At 36.8% G+C, this 12,525-nt stretch overlaps 1 protein-coding gene across 1 annotated transcript in view; it reads left to right on the forward strand.

The window, feature by feature from the left end:
- Window positions 1-12,525, forward strand: part of DNAH7 (dynein axonemal heavy chain 7) — a gene marked incomplete at both ends in the record, with an annotated part of 253,563 nt that overhangs the window by 160,740 nt on the left and 80,298 nt on the right. Inside the window, 3 exons of the mRNA XM_080689358.1 lie at window positions 644-824; window positions 4,463-4,648; window positions 8,658-8,821. Coding sequence (XP_080545484.1) covers window positions 644-824; window positions 4,463-4,648; window positions 8,658-8,821 — 531 coding nt within the window. The remainder of the gene's footprint in view (window positions 1-643; window positions 825-4,462; window positions 4,649-8,657; window positions 8,822-12,525) is intronic.

Raw genomic sequence — 12,525 nt, forward strand, 5'->3', positions numbered from 1 at the left:
GTGTGGTGGCACATGCTTGTAATCCCAGTACTTGGGAGGCTGAGACAGAAGGATCACACAGGTTTGAAGCCAGCCTCAGCCACTTAGTAAGGCTCTCAGTAACCTAGTGAGACCCTGTTTCCAAATAAAATATAAAATAGGTCGGGGTTATAGCCCGGAGGTAGAAGGCCCCTGGGTTCCATCCCCAGTACAAAAGAAAAAAAAAGAAAAGAAAAAGAAAGAAAGAAAAGAAAAGAAAAGAAAAGAAAAGAAAAAATAGAGAAGGTAAAATGACAAATATAAAATGCTTCTTCCCTAACAGAATTAATTCCTAGCCTCTTAGACTAGTCTAACACTGTAATATCCTTCATGTTTACCCTTACTGTCCTTTTTAAAAATCCACAAAATGCACTTTGGCAATGTTTTATTTTAAATTAAAAATTATATATTTGAAAGCAATGTATATATTTGATGCTTATTTTAATATTCATTTCTTATGACTAGGATCAGGTTTGATTCTTAGATGAAATATGGAATAGAGAAATGAGTATAGATTTTTACATAAAGTTTTGAGTCAGGGCATGAGTACTGAGAAAAGCAAATTCAGAAGCAGAAAGTGCCATATTAATTAGATATTTACTTTTCCAATTTTGCTTCTTTGCAGAGTGGCAAAAATAGTAGCTCCTAAGAAAATAAAGCTGGCTGCTGCTGAGGGGGAGCTTAAAATTGCCATGGATGGTCTTAGAAAGAAGCAGGCAGCCCTCCAGGAAGTCCAGGACAAACTGGCCAAGCTCCAGGACACACTTGAGTTAAATAAACAAAAGAAGGCCGACTTGGAAAACCAGGTATGTGAAGCCGGGCGTGGCGGCGCACGCTTGTAATCCCAGCATTTGGGAGGCTGAAACCGGAGGATCACAGTTCGCGGACAGCCTCAGCTACTTAGTGAGGCCCTCTGCAACTCAGTGAGACCTGATTTCAAAATAAAGAATAAAAAATAGGGCAGGGGGTGTAGCTCGGAGGTTGAATGCCCCTGGGTTCCATCCCCAGACCCACAAAAAAAAAAAAAAGAAAAAAAAAGAAAACCAGGTATGTGCTGATTGGGACAGACATGAACCAGTGCTCAAGTGTCATGAATGAGAACGTACCCACTAACTCATACTGCACCTGTCCTGTTTTCTGCTTCCTTGGTGGGTGGTAGCTCAGTGTGGTCCCCAGACCAAGGCTGCCCATGCCTGCTTTTGTATGGCCTATGAGCTGATGATGTAGGTAATGTAGTGTTAATACGTAATCACTTTTGACATTTAAAAGTGATTAACTATTAAGTGGCTGTGGAGATACTTACTATATAGGACATAATATCGTTTTTCAGGTTTGTTTCTTGGTCCACAAAGCCTACAATATTCTCTGGCTTTTTTTTTTTTCTTTTTTTTTCTTTTTTTGGTGTTTCTGGAGATGGAACCCAGGCACTTTCTACCTCCAGTCTAGACCCCAAGACCTATTTTATTTTATTATTTATTTTGGAAATAGGGTCTAATAAGTTGCTGAGAGCCTCACTAAGTTGCTGTCGAACCTGTGATCCTCTTGTCTCAGCCTCCCAAGTACTGGGATTACAAGCTTGAGCCACCACACCCAGCTTTTTCTTGTGATTCTTAAACAAACTTTTTGCTAGTCTCTCTTTTAGATTTCTGGGATATGGAACTAGATTGTTTAGTTGACTTTTAATCTTATAAATAAGGAAATAGAGACCCTGAGGCACTAAGTGACCTAGGTTATATAATAGTGGCAAAGCTGAGATTAGAACTCATACAGTGTTCACTGAAAATGTTTTAAGATTAAGAGAAAGTTTATATAAGTTATATCATGTTCACAAATTCAATTCTAAAGTCTGATTATGTTCCAGAAAATAAGCATTAAAATAGTTTATAACAGCTGGATGTGGTGGTGCAAACCTTTAATCCAGTACGTAGGAGACTGGTAATGGAAGATCACAGGTTTAAGGCCAGTTTCAAGAACTTATTTAGTCCCTCAGCTACTAAATGAGACTCTCTTTTAAAGTAAAAATAAATTAGAGCTGAAGATGTACTTTAGAGGTCAAATGCTCATAAATTCAATCCCCAGTACCAAAAAAAAGAGGCTTATAATAGCAAACATTTATTGGGTGTTTATTATGTACAAGGCGTGGTAGTTGTTTCATTTTTTATTATTTTATTACAAAAATGACAACGATAGTAAAATTTTAAACCTTTCAAAGAATGTAAAAATATAAGTTTTATCTTCCCCTATTGATGATTTCCTGTGTTTCTTTTCTGGTGAGAATACTATTAGGATTGTCTCACAATACATTATAGTTATAAGAGCATCGTTTATCTTTTTATCTGTTCTCATAATAGGCTTCTGATAATCACTCTTCACCATCTGAGGAAAATTAAAAACAGGAAAAATAAGCAGCTTGCTCATGGTCAGCCCAGCTTTTAAGTATCAAGTCTAAGACCTGAACCCAGGCAATCTGAGTGTAATGGCTTCTCTCTTTCAAGAGCCCCAGGCTGCTTCTTCCTCTGGGATCTCTCCTGTAACCTATATTTGCACAAATATAGGACACTGTTCTAATCTGTAATATGTGACCTACTATTGGGCATGATTGCTGGATATTCAGTTTTAGTTTAAATAATTGAGCCAATAGATGGGTGTGTAATTTCTCTCTATAAACATTTTTCAACTCTATATGTTTGAGATTTTTGTTTACTTTTTATAGTAAAATGTTGGAAATTATAGTAAAGTAGAATTACAAACATATGTATAAATTATAGTAAAGTAGAATTACAAACATATGTACTAAATACCTGCTTTTGAAAGTAAAGTTTTAGCTAAAATATTTTCACTTACTAGTTTCTAATGACAAGTGATTCAGCATTATTGTAAAAAAGAATGGGTGAGGAAAAAAAGCAGGAAGGCAAAAGATATCCACACAGGGAAAATTAAATAGAAGAAGTTTAAATTTATGAAAACATCTACATAGATAAGATTAAATAGAAAAGTTTAAATTTGTAAAGACATCTATATAAAGAAAATTAAATAGAAAAAGTTTAAATTTGTAAGTATCCAAAATATGACCCAGTACATACTTTTTTATTTTTTTCAAATGTGTCATTAAATAAACTGGTACTTAGCCGGGCACAGCGGTGCAGGCTTGTAATCCCTGTGCTTGGGGGGCGGAGACAGGAGGATTGCATAGGTTCTAAGCCAGCCTCGCTGGCTTAAGAGACCCTGTTTCCAGATAAAATATAAAATACTTCTGGGAGTGTAGCCCGGAGATAGAAGTGTAGCCCCTGGGTTCCATCCCCAGTACCACCAATAAACAAACAAACAAACAAACAAACAGGTACTTAATATCTTTTGATCTAAAAGCATTTATCTAACATAAATATTAATAGTATTGGGAAAAATTATAACACCAATCTTACTTCAAAATAACCTAAAAGCAGAAGCTTTCGTTGATTATTAGATTTCTCTTTTCATGCAAATTATTTCAGTTTGAACTTCAAGATAAACTCTACTTAATCTTCTTTCCAGAATAATGAGGTAATGATACTTGGAAACTGAATCAAAAGAATCCAGGTGTTTTTCTGGAATTGCATGGGTTGACATGACTCTTTTCCCCAGTTTGCCACCTTCATAAATGCTCTCCTTCCACCACTTTTAAAAAATCATGTTTTTTTAATTATAAGTAATTAAATTGGTTGACGATCCCATGCACAAAATGGCTATTATCTGTTAACTAGTGTCCTATTTGAACTTATCTACAAGTGTCCAAGTTAACAACCTTAAATAACTTGAAGATTGTACTCTATAAATAAACATAAATTGTTAAACATTTAACTTTAAATATTTAAACTGTAAAATCATCATTAAACTGACCATAAATTAAGTGAAGAAAAATATTTAAAATTCATGCATCCTGATTCTTCTTTTATTATTATTTTTGATGCTAGTGATCCAAGCTAGAGCCTTATACTGCTAGACAAGTGTTCTATCACGGAGCTACCCCTCAATTTGCCTTCACCCTTTCTCAGATTACTTTGAATGGAAGGAAAACGACCATAAACACCTATATTTGCAGAATGTTCTTTATTAATTTCCGATGTCTTTACCATAGGTGAATTCCTCAGAGTTATTCTTTATATTTTACAGTAGATATCAATTATTGTTTATCAATTACTTGATAATATACATAATGCACATATATACATCATATATAAAATATATACAATTATTTAACTGTATTACAGTAGACAGTTTATTTTTAAAAGAACTTTCCCATATCATAGCAAGATATGTCACATTTTTCTTTTAGATAATTGTTTTTAAATTCTAGGTGGAAGTTTGTCATGAAAAAAATCACATATATCGCTGAGGGTGAAAACTTGCATTATTTTGAACTTATCCTACTTGTAGATGTTGATAAAAGCTTACATTTATTTTTGAGGTTGACTTGTGCAGCAAAAAACTAGAACGAGCTGAGCAGTTGATTGGTGGCCTTGGAGGTGAGAAGACTCGATGGAGTCAAACGGCTCTGGAGCTGGGCCAGTTGTACATCAACCTTACAGGAGATATCCTCATCTCCTCAGGGGTCGTCGCGTACCTGGGAGCCTTCACCTCTAACTACAGACAGGTGAGGGATGTTTGGATCTCTTCTTGACCTTCTGTCATCACAGTCAGCATTGACCTTAGGGTTTCTTGTTGCTGTTTGTTTGTTTTTAATTCTTTGGTAAGTACAAGGAGCAGACACAAGGTATTTTTCAGTGGTTTCTAGTTGCATGTTCTAACACTTTTGGCTTCTCTTGTCAGTCTTTCCTTGGGTTCTTTGAACTCCCTTCACCTGTTGCTTGGACAGTTAGATGCCTGGGGATTTACTTCTTTCTGGGGCAACCCTTAATGGATGACTGACAGAGGCAGGGATGTGAGAATCATCCCTCCAGTTGGGACAACTCCAAAGAATAACTTTCACTCCTGCATTTTCACAGCACGGATCAAACCAGAACTACCCCCTGCAGAAGTGAGGCTGAGCTACACCCTTGACGCCCTTCCAAACCAGAACTACCCCCGGCAGAAGTGAGGCTGAGCCACACCCTTGACGCCCTTCCACTCTGCTTGCCCTGCTTTCTCTGGCACCCACAATTCAGCAAATCACCTCACATTAATTCTCATCTCAGTCTGCTGCTGGGAAACCCTGACTAAGGCAGAGACTTTACAACAAGGGCCTTAGTAAGTGGAGGGACCTTTCTCTCTCTCTCTCTCTCTCTCTCTCTCTCTCTCTCTCTCTCTCTCTCTCTCTCTCTCTCTCTGTGTGTGTCTCTCTCTCTCTCTCTCTCTCTCTCTCTCTCTCTCACACACACACACACACACACACACACACACACACACACACACACACCGTGTAAGCCTGAATCTAAGTAGAGGTCAATCACTCATCAACTTCTTTCTAGATTTTCCAGTGCCCTTTTTTTCTTTCCTCCTCTTTTACTTCTCCTTCCTCCTTCCTCTTCCTCCTCCTCCTCTTCTTCCTCCTCCTCCTTCTCCTCCTCCTCCTCCTCCTCCTCCTCTTCCTCCTCCTCCTCTTCTTCTTTTCTTCTTCTTCCTCTGAGCTACACCCCAGCCCTATTTTTTTTTAATTTGGAAAACAGGGCTTGCTAAGTTGCTGACAACCTCCCTAAATTGCTAAAGTTGGCATTGAACCTACAACCCTCCTATCTCAGCCTCCCAAGTACTGGGATTATAATCTTGTGTAATCAAGTCCTATCCCCAGTGATTTTCATAAATAAAATATAGAAAATTCCAGCTGATTAACTGGACTCATAGTCCTTCAACTGCAGTGCTCATGCCAACTCCTAAAACAAAATTCTACACTGCTGTTAATGAGATACAAACTTCGGATTCTATTTTAATTGAACTCTTTGAGCAATCTCTTAACTGCCAATAATCAAACTAAAAAACACTTTTGGGATTATGGATCTCATAGCCAAGTGAGCACCCACTGGCTACTTTTATACTTGTACCTTCTATTTCACTGCCTTGTTACCAACAATCTAAACCCCAGCCCTATTTTTTATAATTTGTTTTGTCGTGAAATAGGATCTCCCTAGGTTGCTGAGAGGCCTTGCTAAATTGCCAAGGCTGGGCTAGAACATGTGATCCTCCTTCCTGCCTCAACCTTCCAAGTACTAGGATTACAGATGTGTGCCACCACACCTGTCTCCTTGGCTTGTATTTTGAAATGCTTATTCAAAGTGCCTCATGTTAATTTCAGTTACTCTCTGATGCTATATCCTTGCAGATATATAATTGGTCTACTAAATTGGTAGGCCAGAGTTTATCTGTGGTAACATACTATACCTGTCAACATTAAACAGAGCATTCTGCAAAAAATACTGCTTTCATTTTCTCAATTTCCTCCCATATCATTAGGCTGTTAGGTGTACTCCAGCATCAAATAAGATCTGAACAAACCTGCAGACCTACTACAAGTGTGCAGGCTAACCTCACCGGAAAAACACACAGAAGAAAACTTGCCAATGGGAACTGTATTCTAAGGGACCTAATCTGTAGAGGAAATGCAATCTACACCTCTTGCTTACATAATCATACCACCTGTACTGGGTACAACAACACAGGAAACAAAACAGCCAGATGATTTTATTAAGCATTTGTGATAGGAAGAATTTCAACCCCCATGATACTTATCTCCAACTGTGAATATACTGATATACACTTATGCCTATGAATATGTTACCTTTGTAACATATATTATGTGATAAGGGGATTTTTTAGATGGAATTAAGATTGCTAATCAACTAACCTAAAAATAGGAAGGTTATTCTTGGTTATCTTAGACATTACTGTAAGATAAGCTTGAAATATATCTGTGAGCAGGAATTAGTATTCAAAGAATGATGAGGACATTGAAAAAGGATGCAGAATTTAGCTTAAGGTACTTCCACTGCCAAATTTTCAGCATCACAATAAGTAATGAAAGTAACATAACTATTTGAATAAAATATGAAAAAATTAATCTCTACTGACATGATAATGAAGAAAATGAGTGGTTGACCAAAGCTAGGATATTTTCCCAGTTGCAAAGTCTCTCGGCACAAAAGAATTTGTTACTTGCAAAGGGAAAAGGGGAAAAAAGCAACTTAAGTGAAAATCTGTGATATACTCGTTCACAAGTGCAGCCTTCACTGTTTTGAATGATGGCTAAAAGTAAGATTCTCCTTTTTGTGTGCTCTCCTAACCCTTCACCCCGATAGTTTCCCTTTTTAGGCTCTACCATTTCTGCGTTTTATTAGGCAAATTCTGGAGGATCCAAGATACCCAATAACCAGAAACAGTCACTTCTTTGTGCCCACAGAATGACTTAAAATACCCAGTTTTCAGGAAGTACAGGAAACTTGGGAGTCCCATCCTGCACTGCATCTATACACTGCCTCTGCTCACTCCGGCTTGATGTTACTGTCCCCACAACAGTGCCTTGTGTGGCCCTGTGTGGCAGCCTTCTTACAGCTTGGAGCTATAAATAACAGACTTCTGTCTTTTATCTAGCTAAGTGTTTTTGTGTTCTGTCCCTTTATCAGAAAAACCTATAATCTCATATAAGATCATATAATTTGAAACAGCAGCCTGGAAGACAACACTTTTAGTCAAGTCATAAAAATTAATGTCATCAGTAAATGAACAATTTGAAATCATGTACCAGTGATGGGATGCAATGAGGAGATCACAGTCATTTCTATGATATTCCTGCCAAAGGTCCATGACTAATTGAGCCAATCATGAGGGGGCATCATACCTAAATGTGGGGGCATCCTACATAATATTAGCTGGCTTATTAATGTCATGAAAGTCATCTGCCCAAAAACTGTTATGGCCTTTCATGTGCTGATCTTAAAGAACTTTGGTCCCACCTACTCAGCAAGAACCCAAGGAAGATGGCAGTGCCCTCAGCCAGCGATACCTGCACACACAGTGCCCTCATCATGCTGACATAGTGCCTGTTTCCCTTCCTGCTGGCCTGGTGATGCCTTCCTTTCATCTGTTCCTAACTCAATTTTCTCTCCAGTCATACCTTTATTTCATAAGTCCTCTCCTGATCCCTGCACATTTTAACAGACTTTTCCCAGGCAAGGTGTGACACACTCTAATATGTGCCCCATCCTTTTTAGAACCTAATAACCCTACCATGGTCTCTCCAAAGGGCAAAAAAGAGCCAGAAATGTTTTTTTCTTTGTCCCCTACTGGTTTAAAATGAATACTTGCTGGATATTGGGAATTTAAATAAAATATGTTGAAAAATATAATGATTTTCAACTATTTTGTAGAATTTCTGGCTTTATTTGTTCCTTTTTAAAATGAAGCTTTAGAAGAATAATTGGTAATTATTTTTTCCAGAAACAAAATTCTAACTTCATTATGTAATAGCTCTAGACTTTATCTCAAATGTTCACTTGGGTGAATAACTGACCTTCTTAACTACAAATTTGAGCAAAAATATGATACATAAATTATTGTTGAGTTCTAATCTCTAATATGGTTTGCTTTCTCAAGGAGCATAGTGTTATCAAAGAGTTTAAAAAGCATTTTTATTGTAACCTCCTTTTTAAAGTCTTTCTGTGAATGTCTTAAAGAACCAAACCAAGGAGTGGACAAATCTGTGCAAAGCAAGAGACATCCCCTGCTCAGATGATTACTCCCTAATGGGTACCCTAGGAGAAGCTGTGACAATTCGAGCTTGGAATATTGCTGGATTGCCTTCTGACTCATTTTCCATCGATAATGGTATTGTCATAATGTAAGGAACATTTTTCTCTCACAAATAATCTTTTTTGTTTTGGGTGGTGTTGGGGGTGGAACCTAGGGGCTTTCTACCTCTGGGCTATACTCCCAGACCTATTTTATATTTTATTTGGAAACAGAGCCTCACTCAGTAGCTGAGGCTGGCTTCGAACCTGTGCAATCCTCCTGTCTCAGCCTCCCAAGCGTGGGAATTAAAAGCGTGTGCCACCACGCCAGGCACAAATAATCTTTGTAAAATAATTGATAGATTTATTTATATGCAAAATTTTAACAAGTTTAGGTAAACTAAAAATTTACACTGTTGAAAAATTAGTTAGCTAAATTAAGTATTAATAATCACTTCCTTTTCCTATTAATATTGAAATAGTTGAATATTAGACACTGTAGTAGACAAATGAAACCAGATGACTTTTGCTTACTTTTTATCAACTTTTAGAAAGTAGAGAAAAATTCTGTTGTAAGTGAAGTCTAAAACTCCCATCCAGCCAGGAGTGGTGGCACATGCTTGTAATCCCAGCATTCGGGAGGCTGAGACCAAAGGATCACAGTTCACGGACAGCCTCAGCTACTTAGTGAGGCCCTCTGCAACTTAGTGAGACCCTGTTTCAAAATAAAGAATAAAAAATAGGGCAGGGAGTGTAGCTTGGAGGTCAAATGCCCCTGGGCTCCATCCCCAGACCTGCAAAAAAAAAAAAAAAAAAAAAAAAAAAGACTCCCATTCCTATAAAATATAGTTTTGTTGTTATATAGGCTAATGGAATATATGGCAGGGATTGGTAGTGGTAATTGGGTAGGGTGTTATAAATTCCATCCTAGTCCCTGATGTGGGACTCATTTAAATTATGTGGATATAAGCAGAACATGGTGGCACACACTTGTAATCCTTGTAATCCCAGCACTTTGGTGGCTGAGACAGGAGGATCGTAGGTTCAAGGACAGCCTCTGCTAGTAGTGAGACTCTCATCAACCTAGCAAGACTGTGTTTCAAAATAAAAATAGAATAGGGCTGAAGATGTAGCTTGGAGTAGAATACCACTGGGTTCAATCCTCAGTCCCAGAAAAATAAATAAATAAATAAATAAATAAATAAATAAATAAATAAATAAAATACATTTCTTGGTCCTGGGCTGACTGGGACTTTCAAGACACTGATGTTCTCCCTGGAATCTCTGTGAGTAGGTAAGTCCCATGGAGAATGGGCCTGAGGACACCAGAGGCTTCCCCAGCCACCCTTCTCCAGGTCTTACCTCCCAGAAACCCTGCACTTCAGCCTGTTCCAGTGTGAAGATAGCCATCAGTTGTGTTGTTTCCAAATTCATATTACATAGGCCTTTTATGTCTTGGCCAGTCTTCTTGAGTTTCAGTGTATTAAAAATAACACAGGTATTTCCTACAACCAGTAGGGAGCATTCAGTTCTATCTTGCATGATAGTTTTTTGTTGAAAAATTAGTATGATAGTACTTGATTTAAAATAAAAAATGCTTAAGGTATTGATGTAAATTCTTATTATAGAAATAACCACTGAACATGATAGTTACTCAAATTTTTGTATGAAATATTTCTGAAAATCATTCTATAAATTAAAACTAGTGAACATATTTCTGTGTTGTTATTACTGCTCAATAAATTATCCTAGCGAATGGGTTTCTTTAGTGTTTATTGAATTCTACTACAAAGACTAGAGATGTATGCAATTTGTAACATGAAACAAGATGGAATCTGATAAGGCCATCTAGAGGAAGTTAAAGGTGTAATATTAGATCCTTGAGACAAGCTAATCCCTCTAGTTGATCCTTGAAGTAAATTTAAAGTTTTCTGGCAACGAAGGCAAAAAAGAAAAATGGTGTCACATAGTTTTCATTTAGCCAAGTAATTTTACTTAGACACATTTTTTCAGGAATTAAAATTAAATTCATTATTTTGTTGTTTAAAGAAAACATTACAAAGCTTTTCTCTGGGAGACTAAAATTAGATACTGAGTTATCTGATTTAATAATCTCAATTAAGACAGAAAGAACTTACAGTATGTAAACAAGTGATAGATTCATTAGCTAAACGAAATAGATTTTTAAAGTACTTTTTAATAAGTACAGAATGGCAGCTAGCTAGATGATAATCTCTCAGTTCATTGCAGAATTAGTTAAAATTAGTTGTCACGCCAAGTTTGTGCTGATATTTAATGTTTGAATGTATAAGAGATTGACACATGTGGGAAAATTATGAAATTTAAAATCTTGCTTTTATTTTCACTTCTGTCCACCTGGGCCAAACATCTTGAGCATGAAATAAATACAAATAATCACTGTTTCTGGTACTTTTGTTTTGCTGCTATTGCCTTCCTCTCAGTAAACAACTTTGGCTCTTTGCAAGCACTTGTGCATACAGTTGGTTGTGTCCTACAAAGTGACTATAGTGTCTTCATTGTTTTGATTTGATATTTACATATCTTTGTTCCATGTCATAGAGCATTTGCCACCATAATATCCCTTGGAGACCAGATTGTGTCTTACTTTTAGCAACTAAATGTACCAGTTCCATCCATTTTGCTGCAAATGACAGGATTTCATTCTTTTTTGACTAAATAATATTTTCTTTCTATATATGCCACATTTTACCCATTCATCTGTTTATGAAGACTTATACCTAATCCATATCTTAACTCTTAGGAATAGTGCACCGTCTGCTCCCCATTTATGCCACAACATCTGTTTCCCATTTTGTAGCATTCTTAGTGAGTTTGTATCTTTTCTCAATTACTCTATCCAACAAGATGGGGTTTTGCCCAGTGATTAAGGTCACTGTACCAGTATTTACTTCTACCATGGTAATTCAGTTCTGGGACAAAGCTTAACCTTGGGGAAGAGACAGAAGATAAAAAGTAAACAAACAAACCCACATAGATTCCCCCTCCCCATATGGTCTGGCTCACAAATGATCATGTTCTCATTTCTCTTGTTTGAGGTTTTGCTCCTTGTATCTTTTCTGCTGCTACACACTGCCCCTTTATTAAGCAAGAAGAGAGAAAGAAAACAATCCAGGAAACTTGTCACTTCATTATTGGTCACATTCCTTGAGTTTTAACTTTCTTCTCACTCAGTTGTTTTTATTTATTTATTAAAATCTATAAGCAGTTGCTTTTTTGCACTTTGTACAGAATTTTGAGGAAATCTGTGTAGGCTATAATTGGCTTATCTTATCTTGGTCAGCCTAAGAAATCTTTTCCTCTGACTTTGAAATGCTGGTCATTGGACTAATATTTTCTATGCAGTTATAATCTCTTAAGATAATTTAAATTTTCAAATGAGTTAACTTATATGGTGTTTGCAAGATGTTTTTTGCTATTTCTAAATCAGGAGGTCACTGAGTACAAACATTGTTTGATGTAGGAAAAACGAGTAAAGAAGAATAAGCATGAGCTTTCCTCAAAGGACTAGGATTTTAGTTGGGAAATACAGTAAAGGAATTATAGAATTACCATAATAGACTATTATCCTATGAAAGTACCATAAATGCAACATGGATGAATTACTAAAGCTCTTCAAGAGATCAAGAAAAGCTTTTTGGACTGCATAACTTTGGAGCTGACCTTGTAACATGAGTAGGACTTGAACATGAAAAAGTAGGGAAAAAGGGCATTTTGAACAAAGAAACAGCATGAACATTGGTATTAATGGCCTGGAGAACGTGGAGGCAACACA

This window comes from Muscardinus avellanarius, assembly GCF_963383645.1.
Source record: "Muscardinus avellanarius genome assembly, chromosome: 2".
Lineage (NCBI taxonomy): Eukaryota > Metazoa > Chordata > Mammalia > Rodentia > Gliridae > Muscardinus > Muscardinus avellanarius.